The sequence below is a fragment of the Dermacentor andersoni genome, chromosome 2, assembly GCF_023375885.2.
Source record: "Dermacentor andersoni chromosome 2, qqDerAnde1_hic_scaffold, whole genome shotgun sequence".
Lineage (NCBI taxonomy): Eukaryota > Metazoa > Arthropoda > Arachnida > Ixodida > Ixodidae > Dermacentor > Dermacentor andersoni.
This window is the reverse complement of record NC_092815.1, coordinates 111,886,440-111,904,736: the sequence shown is the minus strand read 5'-3', so window position 1 is coordinate 111,904,736 and position 18,297 is coordinate 111,886,440. Positions and strand designations below refer to the sequence as shown.

General features: G+C 43.8%; 1 protein-coding gene and 1 non-coding gene across 2 annotated transcripts in view; one reads left to right on the top strand and one right to left on the bottom strand.

Annotated features, from left to right (window-relative positions):
• Nucleotides 1-18,297, top strand: part of cert (ceramide transfer protein) — a 55,863-nt gene that overhangs the window by 34,149 nt on the left and 3,417 nt on the right. The window contains exons 9-11 of the mRNA XM_050188133.3: nt 5,046-5,271; nt 13,749-13,951; nt 14,396-14,522. Coding sequence (XP_050044090.1) covers nt 5,046-5,271; nt 13,749-13,951; nt 14,396-14,522 — 556 coding nt within the window. The remainder of the gene's footprint in view (nt 1-5,045; nt 5,272-13,748; nt 13,952-14,395; nt 14,523-18,297) is intronic.
• On the bottom strand, nt 1,725-1,799 carry TRNAS-AGA (transfer RNA serine (anticodon AGA)). Its single transcript has one exon. It is a non-coding gene; the product is annotated as a tRNA-Ser (tRNA).

Genomic DNA, 18,297 nt, shown 5'->3' with positions numbered 1-18,297 from the left:
TGCCTTTCCACCACTGCGTGCTGAAGAGAGACGTGCGGGCCCACATTTTGAAAGCGATCTGCGAAAGGGGCAAAGTGCGGCTTGTGCCGAGAGCTTTGTGAGTGCTGTGTTCTCGCCACCGTTGCCGCGTTCGCGTTGAAGCGACAGGCAGCGTGCAGGTACAGTTGCTCGCTGCTGCGGGCTTTATCTTGAAAGCTGTCGTCTTGCGGGACGGACAGACGGACATTTGTCTCGTTGGGTAAGCATTTAAAAAAATATGTACTTCTGCGTGGTTACTACTTGGATTGGATTAAGCTCGATGGTGACAGCAAATTCGCACCCCTACCGGCAGCGCCTTCGCATTACTGGAAGTGAATCTCGAAGGCCATGCTTTTGTGTGCTGCAGTCTGCAACAGCTGAGCAGGAACTTCGTCATGGTAGCCTTGTTTAAACATCACTATTGCTGGCAGCTGTCGTCCGGGTGTCGCAACTCGAGAATCGAATGTCTGCACACATGAGATTTTGCCGATTGTGTCTATGCGTGTAGAACAAGAAAGAAAATAGTACACACTAACCATATGGTGGGCACTGAGCGACTATGGCTTAACCAGTCAGCCAGCACATGGGGTTCAATGGGGGCTGGGTGGGGGAATCTTCGTGGCTACGTTTAAACTGCAGTTACACAATAAGCGGGTACATATTAATGAGGTTTCTTCGGGTTCTTCAACTTCTAACTTTATAAAGTTGGAGATGCTATAACTTTGGTTCAAATTAGCCTATTTATTCTTGTAGCACTGCAAACTCTGACCATTCAGTATAATTTTTTTATGTTGATCTTTATTACACCATATATTTTAGTAAATGGCTAGCAAGTTATATATAAAAAAAAATTAATTTCTTGAATTTCTAAAAAGTTGCTTACTGCACTATAATACTGAATATATATCGTAAGTTAGTACATTGATAACACACAAACTTGGCAAGTTTCATCAATATCTACCCAGAAATAAAAAAAAAATAGAAAATTGAAGTGCAGGTTCCTTTCTTAAAGTAACTGCATGCTAAAGTAACTTTGAGGTTGCTGGTCCCATCCCAGCCTTTATACATTTAACTGCTTCTATTCATGTAAAATAATAGTTTTTAAAATCTTCTTGCTGTACGCATTGGCCCGAAATACGCTATATCGACGCCATACACATTGTGATGTATTGGGATGAAATCTGCACAGCGCTTGTTGCCTTTCTTTCTGCCACACATGCTTATGAGTGCTGATAGTCAGGAGTTTCTGGAACTTCGCATTGATGTTTTTGTGTTGGGGTGTTTAAATAAAAAAAATTTTTCTAATCGCTAGAGTACGGATATTTAAGAGAAATTACCTCCGAATATCAGATAGTTCCCTATTTCTAAACAAAGGAAAATATGGGAATGATTGCTTTGTTTAATGCTTATTGCTTTATATGTGGTAAATTGGGGGCGAGGGTTTACGAAGGCGCCATCTGTCAGAAGTGCCTCATTTGCATAGTATGAAGGATAATGTGGCATGCTCCTCATAGGTTTGGCTGTCGGCGCTCTATAAGAACATCACGCAGGAGCCCTCCTGGGCATTTCTGTAAGTACTCTCAAAATGGAAGAAGTTTTTTTACTTAATGAAGGGAAAATGAGACATCCACCCGGTCGCAGCAGTTGCTACAAAAGAAACCTGTAAGGGTTCCTCGAAAGAAAAGCCTCGCAGTTGAAGAAAAATTTGTCCTGGTCCAGGACTCGAACCTGGAACCACCGCCTTTCTGGGGCAGCCGCTCTACCATTTGAGCTAACCAGGCAGCTAGCAGATGGCAGGGCGAATTCGAATTCATCAACAACTCGAAGCAAAGGCAAGAGTTTGGCATAATAGTTCTGCGTAACCCACAAGGTGGAGAGAAGTAATTGATAAAGGGTCTGCACATCTGCATGCATGTCTGCACACAATGTTTCGCTTTTGCTGCAAGCGTGTTTTCATGCCGGGCCGTGAGCTTTAGGTCAAAGCATATGAGCATTTGACAGTACAAAAGCAACCATTGCCGCTTGGACACTATCAGAGCTGATAAAAAATAATTTTGTTATAGCTAGAGACTTCGACGCCTACGGCAGTGACTTGTGACGTCCCGTCATGACGATTCAATCTTTTTCTTTTCTTTTCTTGTAAAGTATTGGACATTTCAACATCGCTGTTTCTAAGTTGTGTCGCACTGTATGTTTATCGCTCTTCTCAGTGAGCAATTATCAGCTGCTGCTTTTTCTTAATCCAGTACATTTTATTGTTTGGTGCTACACAAGCATGAGCACATGCCATGACTTTTTTAGTCTGCTTTCTACCATTCCCTTTCCATTACAGTGAAGTTGCCAGTATCTAGCACCAACAAGTTCGTAGACCAATGCTTCGCGACAATAGCCAGGCAGCACGCGAGGGCTAGTGTCTCAGTGAGCGCTTTCTGCTACTCACCGAACATCACAGCCCCGACTCCGTATCAGAAATATTCCTCGCGGAAGTGCTTGCTGCACACCCGAGTAGTAGCCGATGGCTGCTTGCCGGTTCTAAATCTCGTGATCCAAGCTTCATGCAGATTCTTATCCTGCGGGTACGTGTGAAGGCTGACATCGGGCTCCGTTGCGTTTGTCCAGCACTGCGGCACCTGCCATGTTGGACGCCTTCAAAGGCAGCCACTACCTATTATAGGGCTTTCAAGTTTTGTCAAGCGCGTACCTGAAGCGGCAGAAACCTCCCCACTTAATCAGAACCGCAGCGCCGGTGGGACTTTAAACTTTTGTTTTCAGCTCGCTTTGGCGCTTCCGAAGCAGCCAACGCAGCCGCTGTGTTGTAATCTCTCATACCACATCACGCCAACCCTGGCGCCAGCTTTTCCAGTGGTGGAGCTTGCCCTCAATACCATGGGCTAGGTATGTGGTAAATACCATGCTGACATTGTGGGAGATGCTTAAACAAAGTAATTGCCCGTCTCGACCGCCAGTCAAAACCCACCTGTTGCTACCATCCACCTTCACCACTGGATGTTCGTTCAGCTTAAGGGGCTTGTGAAAGGGAAATTGAAAAGTTATTGTATGTGGTGCACCACAGCAGTGGCAGTAATGAAACAACGTAAGTGCAAGTCAGCTGATGCACGTAATGTTGTGTTTGTTGAAGTAAGCGAATGTAATACCACAACACTGCACTTCATCTTAATTAAAGGGAAACTGAAGAGATTTTAGAATTGCAAGATTGCACAGTATAATTCAAATCCTGCAGTTATTTTCTCAATTATGTGCGCAGTAGCGCCGCAATCGTCGTCTAAATTTTCGTCAAAGATCCACGCTCCTCGCATGCAAAGCGTAGCAGCAAAAGACCTATGGTGAGGGGGATGTCAAAACAGAAGTACGTGAGTGCTCTGTTGAATCATGCGCCTCGCCAGATTATCAAAGATGATGTCACAATAATTTTTTCCAACAGAGCCTGTTAACTGACCCACGGCGTCTCCCACAGGTGCTGCTGCTGCTCGTTTTTGCTAAATTAAGGCGACTTGCAGTAACTTGTAGTCTATTAAACTGATTTTCATATTCATTGGCTGAAAACATATAATTTGCTGAAAGCTCACTTCTTTTTTAAATTGCTTCAGCTCCCCTTTAAAGGGATTCAAACATAGTCAGATGGACCCACACTATTTTCAGCAATTAACGATTTATTGCAATTAGTTCTGAGCAATTAAATTATTTGCCATCATTAGTCAATGAAATCCAAATTTTTGTATGCCAGCCAAAAGCATGCCACTTTAGGACTAGCTCTCGGATGGCAACTAACCTTGAAAACGTCGGCGGTTTGTCGTTCAGTATTTGTCATATGTGTGAGGTGAGTGAAAGCATTAGCCTATATTAGCATTTGTTTACAAGCGCAGAACTTCAACTACAACTAAACACAGAACTTCATCAACTGGTTCAATGTTGCAACACGTGGCAAATGTCAGTAAACTTTGAGAAGTGTTGTCATGTCTGTAACAAAAGGCAAGTGTCCTGTTTGACTACATCCTGGATGGAAACATACTATCATGCGTCGAGCATTACAAATATCTAGATCTTCATATTTGCAATAATTTGCGTTGGAAGAATTACATAACCCAAATCACTAACCAGGCAATGTCGAAACTACATTAAACTAAACATTCCCTTCACAGTTCTTCATAGGAAACAAAGCTTTCAGCATACAAGACTCTTTAGTTTACCTATTCTTGAGTACACTAACATTATGTGGAACCACTTACTCAGGTTAACATGAACAGATTAGAAAGCGTTCGAAATAAAGTGGCAAGATTTCTTTTAATCGCTATGGCAGTGTATCTGTTTTGGGGTTGGTGGCAAAAGTTGGTCTCAAACACACCTCGTAGAGGAATAAGATTGCATGATTATGCTTTATGTTTAAAATCATTAAAGAGCATTTAGAGAATGAGACTGCTAACTGTGTGCATTTTTCAACAGGCCATTCTACTAGAAGGCACCATAGTCTTTCAATAGTTCCATTTCAGCCAAAAAATAAGGTTTCACTATGCTTTTCTCCCCCGAACGATAATAAAGTGGAATAACCTAGACTTGCGTGCAGTTGAAGCAGGAAACTGTAAATTTTTGAAAATTCATTACCATCTAATTGATCCGTTGTATGCATTCTTTCTCTTCTTTTTGTGTGTGTATACATATTTATATATATATGTAATCATGATGTGCTTTTTCTTTTTTATTGCTCTCTGTTTGAGGGACTTGTCATCATGTGATCATCATTTGCTACCCGCTCTGCAACAACTCTTACAGGAGTCAGCAGTACTGTAAATTAATACTGATAATAAATAATGAACTGTTGAAGCTCTCGAAACAGTGTTTTCTCGGGTGGCATATTTTTATGCATGCATTGCTGCAGGTTTTGGTGACATTAGTCACCTAAATAAAAAAAGACATGCACTGTTATGGCTTTGTCATATTTGACTCTGTATTGGCTGTGTTTCAAATGTTGGCTGCCTTTCAGTTTGTAACTCCCTGTATTTTTGGTGCAGGTGGAGGAGATTACGATGGAACAGCTGCGCTATGCCAAGATGGGCGTTGGCGAGGGCGGTTGGCAGTTGTTTGCTGAAGACGGTGAGATGAAGATGTACCGAAGAGAAGTGGAAGAGGGTGGCATCGTGTGTGACCCCCTCAAGGCAGTGCACATTGTGCGTGGTGTCACGGGCCGCGAGGTCTGCCACTACTTCTTCAACCCCGAAGTGCGCTTCGACTGGGAGAGTGAGTGTGCACTTTTGCGTGGCTGTAGATCTGTGTGCGCTTTTACATTTGTTTCCATACCTAGCAAAAAAATGTGTATGCAACAGATGTATATTATACAGTAAACTTCGATTAATTTGACTGCTGTTTATTTGGTTAATTAATTTCAGATTGAAGGTCCCGGGTGGCGCTTATACACATATGTACATGGCCTCAAAACTCCGTTATTTCGATCTCCAAATTAGCCTTCGTCGGAAAATTCAAACTTTACTGGTCATCTTCGCCGCAATAGAGCCGTGTTATGCGGTGAAGTATTCTAAGAATTTAAAGGGGCTAATGTTACAGGACATTGTACACGTTCCTGAATTATAGAGGTGCTCACGCACCGTCTCGGATAAAGCTCCTCAATTTTGCAAAAGTAGCGACATTCTTAGATCTTTCCACCACCCCGCTCTCCCTGACGTTTCCTCCTCCATGCCTCCTGTCACCCCAGCCTCCTCCACTCCCCCATTGGCCAATCTGTGTCACGTGTAAGCAGGCGCTGCACTTTCGTATATTTTTTCTTTCCAGCGCACTCCGACCGCCATTGTTGGCCCTGTGCAACAAAAGTATGCGCAAACGGACTGATAGAGTGCTTTAGCGGAACAAATCGAGTGTGTTAGGGACGAGAACTTAATTGTGATGCCGTGATACTGTGCCTTCGGTTGCCGCAACCGACACGTCGGCGCCAAAAGGCTTCTCTCTTTACCATCCGGCGAGCGCAACGCAGAAAGAAGAAAAGTGTGGATACATATGATCGGGCAGGCTAACTTCGAGGAAGTGGCAAAAAGACGCACGGTTCTGTGAAGTGCCACGGTTCCTCACAACCTCTTCTTTTGAGCCTAGTTCATGTCTGCCGCTTTGAAAAAGTGTATGTTCATGCTGTGCGTGCTTTTAGCGCGTTGAAGTTGACTTTTTCTTTATTGTGCTCTGTTTCATCTAGTTTCGTCTTGCGGTGAAAATGTATGCATCTGCAGCTGGCCTGTGACATAAAAGCAACTTTATTCATGCTGTTTTGAGCTCCACCAGAAATTAGCACATTCTCGACGCTTTTGCAAGGCTCACTATGACTTACGGATGCAGTCGTTTAGCTTCGAATGTACGCCCGCATGTATTGATTTGGTTTGTGGTGATTAACTTTTTTTTAACATACCGAAGCGACTAAAGCTATGAGGGAGGTCATAGTGAGTGGATGGCTCCCGATAACTTTATTTAAGTCGCCTGGGGATGTTTAACGTGCACTTTGATGGTAGTTTACGTGGGCCGGTAAATTCCTCGTTGGCATTTCGTAATTCTCGCGCGGGCACGATAGCACTGCGCCAGAAGTTAGCGCCTCGGCGGGTTTGTATTTCTTTATTAGATTTTATTGACTAGTTGTAACAATGTGTCATTATTTCGTATTATTAACGGTGCCTCAAGGGCACCAAAGCGGCAACGGGAACACTTGAAAAGTCACGTGCTCTCCAGAGGCCTCTGTTAGCCGTTACATGTGCCCTCCTGAAGCAGTACTTCTAAAAAGAAAATATCTATCGTCGCGATTACCAAAGCACCCCGCAACGAAAAAAGTGCCCTGCGACTGGTGCAACATACTGCACCCATGTGAGGAGAATTACGGAACACCAACGAGGAATCTCTCCACAGGCCTCTTGCATTTCGCCTCAATCCCGGCTGCTGCCGGATGCATCCTCCATATTGGAGGCATGAGCAGCGGCTACTCGCACGTTTTGTATGCAGGAATATAATGGCTGAGAAAGCCCACAAAGGACAGCAGGCCCGCTGATAAGGATCAACATTTTTACTGCTTAACGTTAACATTTTTATGCATCCGATTAAGTAAATGGGTATAGCAGGCATCGTATGAACTGTATGTGAACCTACAAAACCACGTACACATACTTTCACACTGTCAAAACCTAAAACTTTGCTAATTGCGCGCATGTTTGAGCACACCGTGTGCATGCGTCGTGTTTCAGCAACACAAACTCTCAACGTGCGCGTGCTTTATGCCTTAAATAATGGTCCTTTTCTTTATTTTTTCGGCAATTCCAACACAACATTCTTAAGGCCAGTTACCGACTGACAAAGCAAGATCTGGATTGAAAAAACTGCTCCACAGGGCTCGAACGAACTTTTCCGCGAATTTCCTCCAGTAGCGTGTTAACCGTCGTCTGCTACAGCAGGGCCAGCACGGGTGGCACCACCGTCGAGGCTGTGCCGAGCGGAGGAGGGAAGTGGTTGGCGCAACTTTTGGAGATTGAGGGGCTTTAGTCTCAGGTCACATTACAAGCATCTAGACGCCGAATAAACATACTGGCAGCAATTCAGAGCGATTTCTGACGTTGCTGTGCCAATTTGATCCCTCGTTGCATCCTCCATGCGTCTCGTGTATGAGACCGTTAACGGGGCTTAGTACGTGTTCCTTAATTATACGGCGTCTCAATGTTCATACTGTGATCGGAGACTGCACATATATACGTGTAAATTAAGGAGCATGTATACATCCGGCAACAGTGGCACTGTTTGCCACCTGGTATGCTTCACTGCATAACATGGTGCTTGCGGCGAAGCTCACTCCAAAGGCATATACTGCCAAGTGAATAAACAGCACGTTTCGGCGTTTTCTTCTGCCACTTGTTTGATTCAGCCCGCCAAATAATTCAACCACTTTCATCGGGATCAAATTAATGGAAGTCAACTTTACCTCAAAACTTGTTTATGGGCACTCGGTGCTGAAATACAGCCTAGCCGGTGGGGCGAAAAGTTTTTAATAGGACATGCTGCAGTTACATGTCGGTGAATTCACCACACATTTCGAGGCACATGTGCCCAGATGTGCCCGGAATTTGACCTGATGGCACCTACATGCTAGATTGTTGGAATGCACACGCTTGTGGACAAACTTTGGCTGGACACATGAGGCAGGCACACATGAGGCATGGCAGGACATTGATACAGGCACCTTTCATGGTTCAAGATGTCATGCCATTTCTGTGACCTCCCTACTGGACGGCGTCAGCATATTTTAGTGGCACACTCAAACTCGTGCCAGCTCCGGTTCCCTACAGGCTGGCAGTTTGCTGGCTAATGACAAACCCAAAAGGAGTGCCGTGTAAGCAAACACTATGTAAGAGCACTAATGAGCACTATGTACAAATTATGGAGAAGGCGTAACATTGAACGTTAGATCATTTGATTTCAAAGGGATTAGAGAGCATGTGTGGGTTGATAATGATCTGGCTGGAATTCAGAGCTTAAACAGGGCATTTGGGGCTCAGAAAACAGAGGAACCGAACTGTGGGCAAAAGAAGATCAAACGAAATAGTTGCATTAGATTCACTGTAGCATAGACATGGTAGGCACAGAACACACAGCTGGGAAGGTTTGTGGCAGGAATTCATCCTGTATTGTATTCAATTTGGTTGGCACTTTTGGACAAAGGAAAACACTGAGCTGGCTCACTGAATGTCAATAATGAAATCGCTTGACTTTGGCCAACTTGATGACATTGACAGGGGAGCTTTGCACCACTAATAATCATTGCACTAATCAGCCTTGCTTGCCAAAAAGTGAAAATGTTGCTTTGAAAGGATCATGTACCAGTCTGATTAACTGTGACTATGATTGAGACTGTCCGTTTCATACTGAGTCAGAACATCATTTTGTGTGTTTGTTTACTATGAAATACTGCAGAAGCTCCCACCCCACTTTCACTGAAAATTGGGTTAATCTAGATAAGGGTGCTTGTCTGGTTGGAGCAGTAAAAACTAAGATGGCAGCCAATGAAAAACTCTGAGGCAGGGCTACGGCGGCTACACTGAATCGAAAAAAATGTTTGCTTTCAAATGATAAATGTAGTACATTAGCATCTACTCATTGTCACTGAACCCAGCGAACAACTCTTCCGAGGCAGTGCAGAATAGGAAGTCAATGCATTCATCGCTGACACTTGCACGACTTGAACAGACCACGGGCTCTTCGGTGCCTGCAAGTCGATAATGCACGTGCCCATCCTCACTGTCGTCCAACGTGATTACTGATTCCACACCCCCTGAAGGACCACGTGACCATGTCTTTAGACACAGCAGTCCAAGCCGTCGACACAAAGTTCAACATATCTTTGCGCGAAGGTTTCTGGAGGTTTCCTTAGGAGTCTTCCCTCAGCGCATGACATGTGGAGGGAGTGACGTGTATTGTCATTCCGAATTGCTTCTTCCGCCAGTTGGTATACATGCTTGAGGCCTTGTAATTGCCAAGGTTCAGGTTTCTAGCAATTCTCAGCACTTCCTCTGTTAGGAGCCGCTTACTGATAGCGTGGCTAGCATCTCATTCCGTTTGAAAGTAATGGGGGTAATGAAAGTAATGACAGCAAAGAGGGTATTGTCCAACTCTTCATTGAAGAAGCTGATGGCGCTTGCTGGCTGATGCTGGCACCTTGGAGGGGGTGGGCGCGTAACATATTTTCAGAAATCTAAAGTTCTGGAAATGTTAATGCTAGGCACTTCCGCAGTATTTTACAGTAAGATTCCTTTTCCTGATTTGCAAATCATCTTTTTTTTTTTTTTTTTTTTTTTTTTTTACACGTGAAGTATATTAGCTTACTTAGCAGCACAGCAAACCACCCCTTCACACATGTGCTGCTAGTGTGTTGAAAAGCATAATATTCATGCATATTATGCTTCATGTGCGGTGTATATATACATTGCATTTTCGAAATGAATGCCACTGAATTGTTCAGAAATACAAAATCAGGATGAGAACACAAGATAAGGAGCTCACAAATAAAGCTGCTTGCTCTTAATGAGAGCAGCATTCCGGGCAAGTTGGTAATCCATTACTCAAGTGCTATTGCACAATAAAAAATGATAGGGACGTAAGAGAAGACATACCAAGCGCAAACTTTCAAATAAGTTTATTGCACCACTGAATCGGTTTCATACATGTGAAGCAGTGTAGACTGTGCATGCACTTACATGAAAATGAACTGCGCATTCGTGTAACATAGTTACGAGTCATGTGATGCCGCCTCCAAGAAACTTAGTTCTTTTTCTGTGAGAGCCAGTGAAGGGAAGCTGACACACTTATCACCCAATTTTGCAATCATCTCCGCTTCAGTTATTTCACGGATGAGCTGCGTCCTACCACGAGAAACAATCGTGCATTCATCCTCAATAGGTTTGCATCCATGATCGCGACAATGAATCGCCAAGGACCCACCGGTGCCATTTTTTACGTTGTTGCTGTGTTCGCGGAGCCGATCATTGAGGCAACGCCCAGTTTGTCCGATATATTGCTTCCCACATGAAAGCGGGAGGTTGTAAACCACCCGGTGGACACACTCAACAAACTTTTTGCAGTGATGCTTTCTGCACCCATTGGACGGGACGACATTTGGATCCGTCAACCTGCAAAGCTTGCCGAGCTTGTTGGGAGCAGAAAAAAACAACTTTTACATTCGCCCTTTGAGCCATCTTTTTCAGGTTATGGGATATCCTGTGCATGTAAGGTACAACACTTACTTTAGGGCGTTTTCCAGGAGTGGCATTGGCAACTGACTTCTGTGTGCTGGATCGTGCTTCTCTTAAAATGCGTTCTGCGCCAGACACTTGCACCACCTTAGAATATCCAGCCAAGGACAAATGTCGAGTTTGCTTTTCAAAGCTTACGTCTACTACATGGCAGCAAGACTTGCTAAGGGCATTCTTGAAGCACAAACTGATAATGGTCCGCTTAACGAGCTTAGAATGTGCGGATGTATATGGTAGAAGTGGCTTGTTGGCTCGCGGCTAATACGACCAAAAAAGCTCAGGCAAAGATCAACAAACGCACTTATGGTGCGTTTTTGTGCAAATTATTTTGATACGGTGTAGATTAGGCATTACAGATGCCAAAACAAGTAATTCCCTAAAATCGACTTTTTGGGGCGATTTTCGGTTTTTAAGACCTGTGTCCCCCCTTAAAGGACCCCTCACCAGGTCTGGCCATTTTGAGATTACAAGCGCAGAGCATACAATGCACGCTAACGATCATGTTTGCAAAGTATTGTATTGCTACGCCCCACGGAAAGGTCTGAAATTTCAGTCTGAATGCCGTTTTCCCTTTCCCTCGCGGCGACCTCGCTCCAAGCCAGATGGTGATGTACACGTGTCCCTGCGCCTACGTAGTCATGTTTGCAGTGTGATGTCAGTCATTGAGACACCTGACTTCGAGAATTATTCAAGGCAACATCTGTTATTTGTGTGATCTGTTGCTTGAATTGACGAATTGAACTATAGAGAAATAATAAAACACACAAACAGAATGTATGCATGGTTTTTTGTTTTACTTCGCACTGAAGTAAGAAAGATATACTTCCATTTCAGCTGCTTGTTCTGATGGTAGTGCAGTCACGTGCGCAGGTACCGAAACTATGCCATTTTCTACCATGTTCCAGCGCATGATGCGATCCACTTGTGTCTGCCTCAGTGTTCGTGTAGGACTGAATTATACCGCTAGTTATGTGTCCTCGTGCACAGCGCACAAAATCATGCACTGCGCGATACGAGACAATCACAACAACAGCTCGCGCTCGTAGCCATCAGCAAAAGTACGCCCTGCCGGGGAAAAAAAAAAAAGATGCGAGGAGAAAAAAATGAAGGCAGGGCCCATGATGTATTCGTCACGAGATCCTTGAGGTCCGGCATGGGAGAACGCAGGGAAGGAATTTTGCTTCTGGAGGCTAGACGGGGCGAGTGGAGAGAGTGTCTCGCTTGGCAGTGGAACTCACCTGCTGAAATCATGGCTTCAGGGCACTGAAATATTTCTATCTCGGCTATTAATGAGCTGATTTGAAAAATGTTTGCCGCAGAACACTCCCTAGAGGACACGTAACAACTTCCAGCGTATAACCAAATTAAAAGGCCTGGTGAGGTGCCCTTTAAAGGAAATCAACTTTATTGGGTTGCTTTTCATAACTATATATCCAGTGTGTGCAGCAATCCATGCTGATATGCATAAGCCAAGTGCTTTTCTTCCATCGTGTGAACTAGATCCTGGTGGCCTCACTAACTTTGTTTCCATTGCTCTACTGTCTTGTGCTGTGCTGCAATTTACAGTGTTTAAGCATTTTCATGTTGTCTTGTGTTCCAGCTGTGCAGTTTTTTTTTTTTCTTAAATTCAACCTACTTGCAGTTTTTCTCTTCAGGCTTTCTCTTTCTCTTTTTTTGTTTGTGTGTTTGTGTTCATTGATTCATTACTAGTACTACTAGCGTATATCTAATTTTCCAGTATCTGGCTGTGTCCTCGGCATACATTTATATGTCTTGAGCGTAACACAGACAAAAGAATGAAGGTGACAAATGAAGCTGCAGTCACAACCAGAGTTACTTAGGCCACTGAAAGAAACAGGTGTACCATCCAGGATGAGTTAGTGCATTGGTTTGAAGTTTAAAATACTGCTACAGGTGATTTGGTGTACATGTAATTCGTTAAAAACGTTTGTAAAAACTTCTTCGTGTGGTTGTGCTTGCTTCATTGGCAAGACACTGTAGTGTGCACCTTGGCTCAGATGTCAGGTGATGCTGCGGTCAACAAGCCAAGTAAACTATGCAAGAAATTTGAGTGAATGACTGCCACATATGCTGCTGCGTTCATAACTGGGCACACGCCTATGTGTTTGTCTTTAGTATTTCAGCTTCTTCTTGGCTTGTTAATCTAAGCACCACCTGATGGCCAAGCCAAGGTGGCAGTGTGCTTCCAGCTATGCAGGTTCCCTGCAAGTAATTGGCCTGGAGAAACATATCGTATTCTTGCACATGTAGCCTGCATCAAAGATTATTTTAATTTAAGAGTAAAGTTAGGGTGCGAATTATATGCAAATTTTGCCTTGAAATGTGGCTGTGTTAGCAGTTTTTTTGTTTATCTAAGCAGTTTACAAAGAGTGCACAGGGTTTCGGTGAAGCAAAACACAGATTATGAAAGCTGCGCTCGATGGAAGGCTTTTACAGCGCAGCAGAAGGTTCAGTGTTGCAGAGGAAGGGGGCAACAGAGCCACTGATCAAAGATACGATATTGTAGAGTTGTGCATCCACGAGACTACTTTCTACACTGATTTGAGCATTGTTGTGTGCAGGTACCTTTGCATATTATATGTATGGATCTTTTTCTTCTTTATTTAAGTGGGAGGGCAGGGTATATACGGTCAACTATGGTACTTGCAGATTCTAACAGCTAATTGCCACTTATGAATTGTTGTTCCCATGCCATAATAATACCTTAGTTCCTTGCATACTAACCTTTACATGGTTCATCAAGATAAACATACCCTTGCACAGATTCCATATGCTGACTACCAATCACGAATACTCATTCTCTTGCAAGGCTATCGAACATTACCTTAGTTTTCTGCACATTATTAATCTTTGCATTCTGTAGTTGCTCATATATTTGGCTTTTAATTTTGTTTTACTCTTTTCTACCTGCAGCAACCTTAGAGAACATGGAAGTGCTTGAGGTGCTAGAGCCCATGACAGTGATAGTGCACCAGATCCACAAGAGGGTGTGGCCAGCCACCCAGCGAGATGCCCTCTTTTGGTCACACATGGCACGGGCACCCAACGAGGAGGACCCTGATGCTCACGATGTCTGGATCGTCTGCAACAACTCTTGCGACACACCTCACGTACCTGTAAGTTTGATGAAAGGTGAAGACGCATACCAACCAGAAAAGATTTAGTAAGGTTAACGTTCAGGCTCCCGTCCAGGAGCCTTGTTCACCATGAGATTAAAAAGCGATGAAAAAAACTGCTTAATATACTGCTTCATATAGTGCGACATATCAGCACCAGCAGTGATGATATACTCGTTCATAAATTTGATTTGACCATGTTGGACCTAATGAATAAGCTTGCTCTCAGTGTGTTATTGGATTGCACAACGCCTCAAGTTGACCGAACTGACTTGCTCGGAGAATGTGCATTGTCATTTGTATTGACCACTAGTTTTTGATAAAGCTCAGTGCTAAGCACTCATCATTGCAGTTGTTGACTGCACTTCTGTGCCGGTAAGTGTTAACATACAATCTGACTAGATTTCTCCTAACGAGTACTTTGGTGCGTCATTTCTTTTGCAGCTTGGCAAGTGTGTACGTGTGCGGTTGACTGTGTGCCTGATGTGCCAGACCTTTGTGGACCCGCCTCAGCCCAACAGCAACATCACTCGGGACAACCTCTCATGCAAAATCACGTATTGCTCAACCAGTAAGTATGCATTTGTGGTGCCTGCAAGTGATGTCCTTCAGGTACCGTTAAACCAAGTTATAAGACAATGGTGTAACAAGTGAGCATTGTCAGAAGGTTAAAAAAAAGAAAAGAGATGAGACTGTTTTAGTGAGTATCACATCAACGAAAAGTATTCACTTCGACCAGGTGAGCTATCGTAAGATGCTTGATTTGAGCTAGTCGCCATATGTTCACAAACGTAATGCAAATATTTTCCTGTAATTTCTATTCTAAAAATGCTCTTTAGGCTATACTTGTAACATCGCTACAAATTTATTTGAAAGGTATTCTACCCAATGCATTGGGCTCTACCATTAAGCATTCGAGCAATGATACGAACTCATCCTCAGGCCTTATGGAAAATCTTGTTTGTGGACCTCCTTACTCGCAGGAAATCTTTGTACCTTGCCGTATGCAAGGTGCAAAGGTACACTGGCAAAAGTTGGAGGCTGGCAAGGGGTGCAGTTAGTTAATTGATACATCAGACGGTCATTAATGAAGCTAAATGGTGGTGTTTTAAGCTATACTATACTTTGAGTATTGCTCACATACTAAAAAAAAGAAGATAATATACAAATAGTGGCTTAATTGCCCTTATAGCACTTTGGCACGTTTACATTGAGGCATAATTTAAGATGACTTGCAGCATTCAGACGGGTTTTATTTAATGTCTGAAAACATATGCACTAAGTGCACATTAAGGCTCATGTATGCAAAGATTTAGGGACCAGACTTGAATAGCGAGAATAATGCAAGTGAAACATGTAACCTGACTCCTATGACTTTGTTTGTCATGTTGCAATGAACTGTGTGCTTTTGTTTGTTCTTATTACCACAGTTCTTTTCTTTCTTCTGTTTACACCACTTGGGCTTCACTGTACAGTGAACTGTCAGGGCACCAACGCCTTGGTGCTGCAGATGAGCTTACCGGTAGTAAGATTACAAAAGAGTGATTCTTGATAACATGTTGACAGGAAGCAGCACAATGGTTAACCTGATGTAACTCATAGCGTCAAAGGAATGATTATTAGCCCTGTCAAGCGGGCAAATTAAGTGCACTTATAGAGACTGTCACTCGGTTTAAGTGCGCTTCCCCAAATCTAAACATCACAAGTAGAGTGTACTTGCAGAAGAGTGTACTCCGGTTAGAGTGCATTCACAGAACGCACTTTGCTGGCTGAGTGCGTAGCCTCGCTGCCAGCGATTCCAATGGTACAAAATGTAATGCATTAAAACAGGACAAAGAAATTCATTTTAGTTGTTGAACAGCTTTTAACAAAATAATCAGAACAGAACTCGCTCATACTCTGTTCTAGCAGGGTCAAATGCCGTCTCGTCGTACGACGCCATGTTGTTCTGGATAGGCTAGGCATTCGTCTTGTCCGGTGTTGACTTGCAACCTCTTATAATAAAAAATCTTTTTGTACTGTTGTTGGGAAAAAATAGGCTAACTTTATTTTATTTATGATACAGTGTAAAACAATAACTTTTTAGAAGTTTTTTCTTTTGAATCTACATCGTCAAAAAACGCGCTCTTAGTCTGTCGCCATATATTTTTTTTGCTGTGAGTGTGCTTTGTTTTCTCGTTTAGAACTGCATAGCCTAAAGTGTCACTCAAGGTCCCGAAGTGCACCTCCCTAAGTGCACTTAACTTGGCCACTTGACGGGGGTATATGTCTGCCTTAGCGAAATTGGATAAAGGAACAGATTTTAATTGTTTACAGTGTTGTTCGGAAGAACAGATACCAGTATTTTATTGTATCAGCATAGATTTTTTTCTCTTGTATATGGGCCTGCTGGTCTCACTTGTCCTTTGTATTAAACATGCTGCATTTCTCTGGCAGCTATAGGTGTTGTAGAGGCCTCCAGAGCTCCATTTATGATATTGTGCTTGTAGTTGCTTGATAATAATTGTAAACATATTGTGAAGAAAACGTATACACATTAGAGTTAAAGGGCCCTGAACCACTTTTTATAGAGGCCGAGAAATGTACTTGAAGTTAAAATAGGCTATTTCAGAAATACCTTCCCACAAAAAGTACTCATTGCATTCAGTAGAAGCGGAGTCATTGGCATTCAAACATCCCATTCACAGTGCTTCCACTCCTTCTTCAATGCCTTGCACTGCAAAGGCTATGGCAAAGCAGGACGTGCCACCAGCACTCCGCCTACTGAACGTCACCGTGGTGTGCATTTCAAATTTGATTCTAGATGTTCACGTAGATGCCACTACCATTTTTGGCACCTACAACATGCCGAACATGGTTTTCCTCAGCGAGCTGCAGTGCGCTCACCCAGCGGACTTGTCGCGGCACCCCATGGCAGTTATAGAATCTACGCTATGTAGCAGACCACAGCTACATATAACTGTAGTGTGTATGTGCAATGTTTGCTTTATGCATGACAGGGCTTGAGTACATGTTCGTACTCATATGCTCCAGTCTGATCATGCTGTGTGGTACAGACCGGCTTTGTCCTGAACCAATTTGACTGATATATAGTAGCCACATCCAACTTGCGCATTTTAAGGCGTTATCAATAGCTTAATATGGAGCGAAGGCTGCCAAGACATCTAACCAGAAGCGGCCAGGAGTGAGTGCGCTGGCAAGTGTGTGCGTGTGTGTGTGGTCTGACCTTAAGTTTTGCATAGTTCAAGGCTGGTTAAGCATCCAAAACTAGTTGAAATTAGCGAGACCCGATGGCTACGACACCGATAAGCTGAGTGGCCAAAATTTATTTCCTATGCGGGTGGCCGCAGCCAAGCGTGACCATACGATACTCAGCTTTTTCTGGAAGTATGTAATTATTAACAGCGGAGCTGTTTAAGCTTTAGTTTCGCCATGGAGCATTACTAGAAAACTCAGCCCAGCTTTGCGCCGCCTTGCATTGCCTAGCAACCACCTGCAAAAGCACCTATTCAGGTAACTTCCTCGCACCCCACACACTTAGAGCAGAGTCGTGATGTGACAGGCGAGTAAAAGCTCGGAACAGCCGGTGCGGCAACACACCTCTCGCCTCTACTCCGTGTGGAAGTGCTGCTGCCATGGGAAGACTGAAGAAAGTCCAGACGCCCAATAAAGCAGCGACTTACAGGGAAGCGCGCCGTACTGCCAAGCGAGAAGCGATGCATCACCGTCGAGCTGATCCAGAACACCGCGCCGAAGCTGAGGCTGAGGAGAGGCAACGCCGAGTCGAGGATTCGAGTTTCAGTCCAGGGAACGCTTAAGTCTTGGCGAGAGTCGGCGCCTGAATGCTCGACGTCGCCGAGAAAGCGATCCCGGCCTGCAACTGCTCGAAAACTTCCAGTGTCAAGCCCGCCGAGACAACAACTTAGCAAAACCTACCATAACCTCGCAAGACCTAGAAATGACTTAGCTAAGCCTACCAACAACTTAGCAAAACCTAGCATAATCTTGCAATACCTACAAACAACTTAGACAAGCCATGTAAAAGCTAGGTGACCACAAGTTGCACTGTTGACTCCAGCCTTGCGCCAATAGTACAAGCTGTGCACATTTTTTATCCACCTTCAAAAGCAGATTTTGGCTAACTTCAGCCTTCTTTTGTTAAACTGCGTCAATAAATATGCATAGTAACAGTAGAAAGAAGCTCACTGTCCAAACACCCACCTTGATTGATGTCAGCTATTTGCCAATAGCAGTCGCGTATGGGAATCTTCTATATTATGAAATGAAGCATCCAGAAAAGAGTGAGGAGTAGGCTTCTGTTGTAAAGAGAGGGATTAAGAAACAGG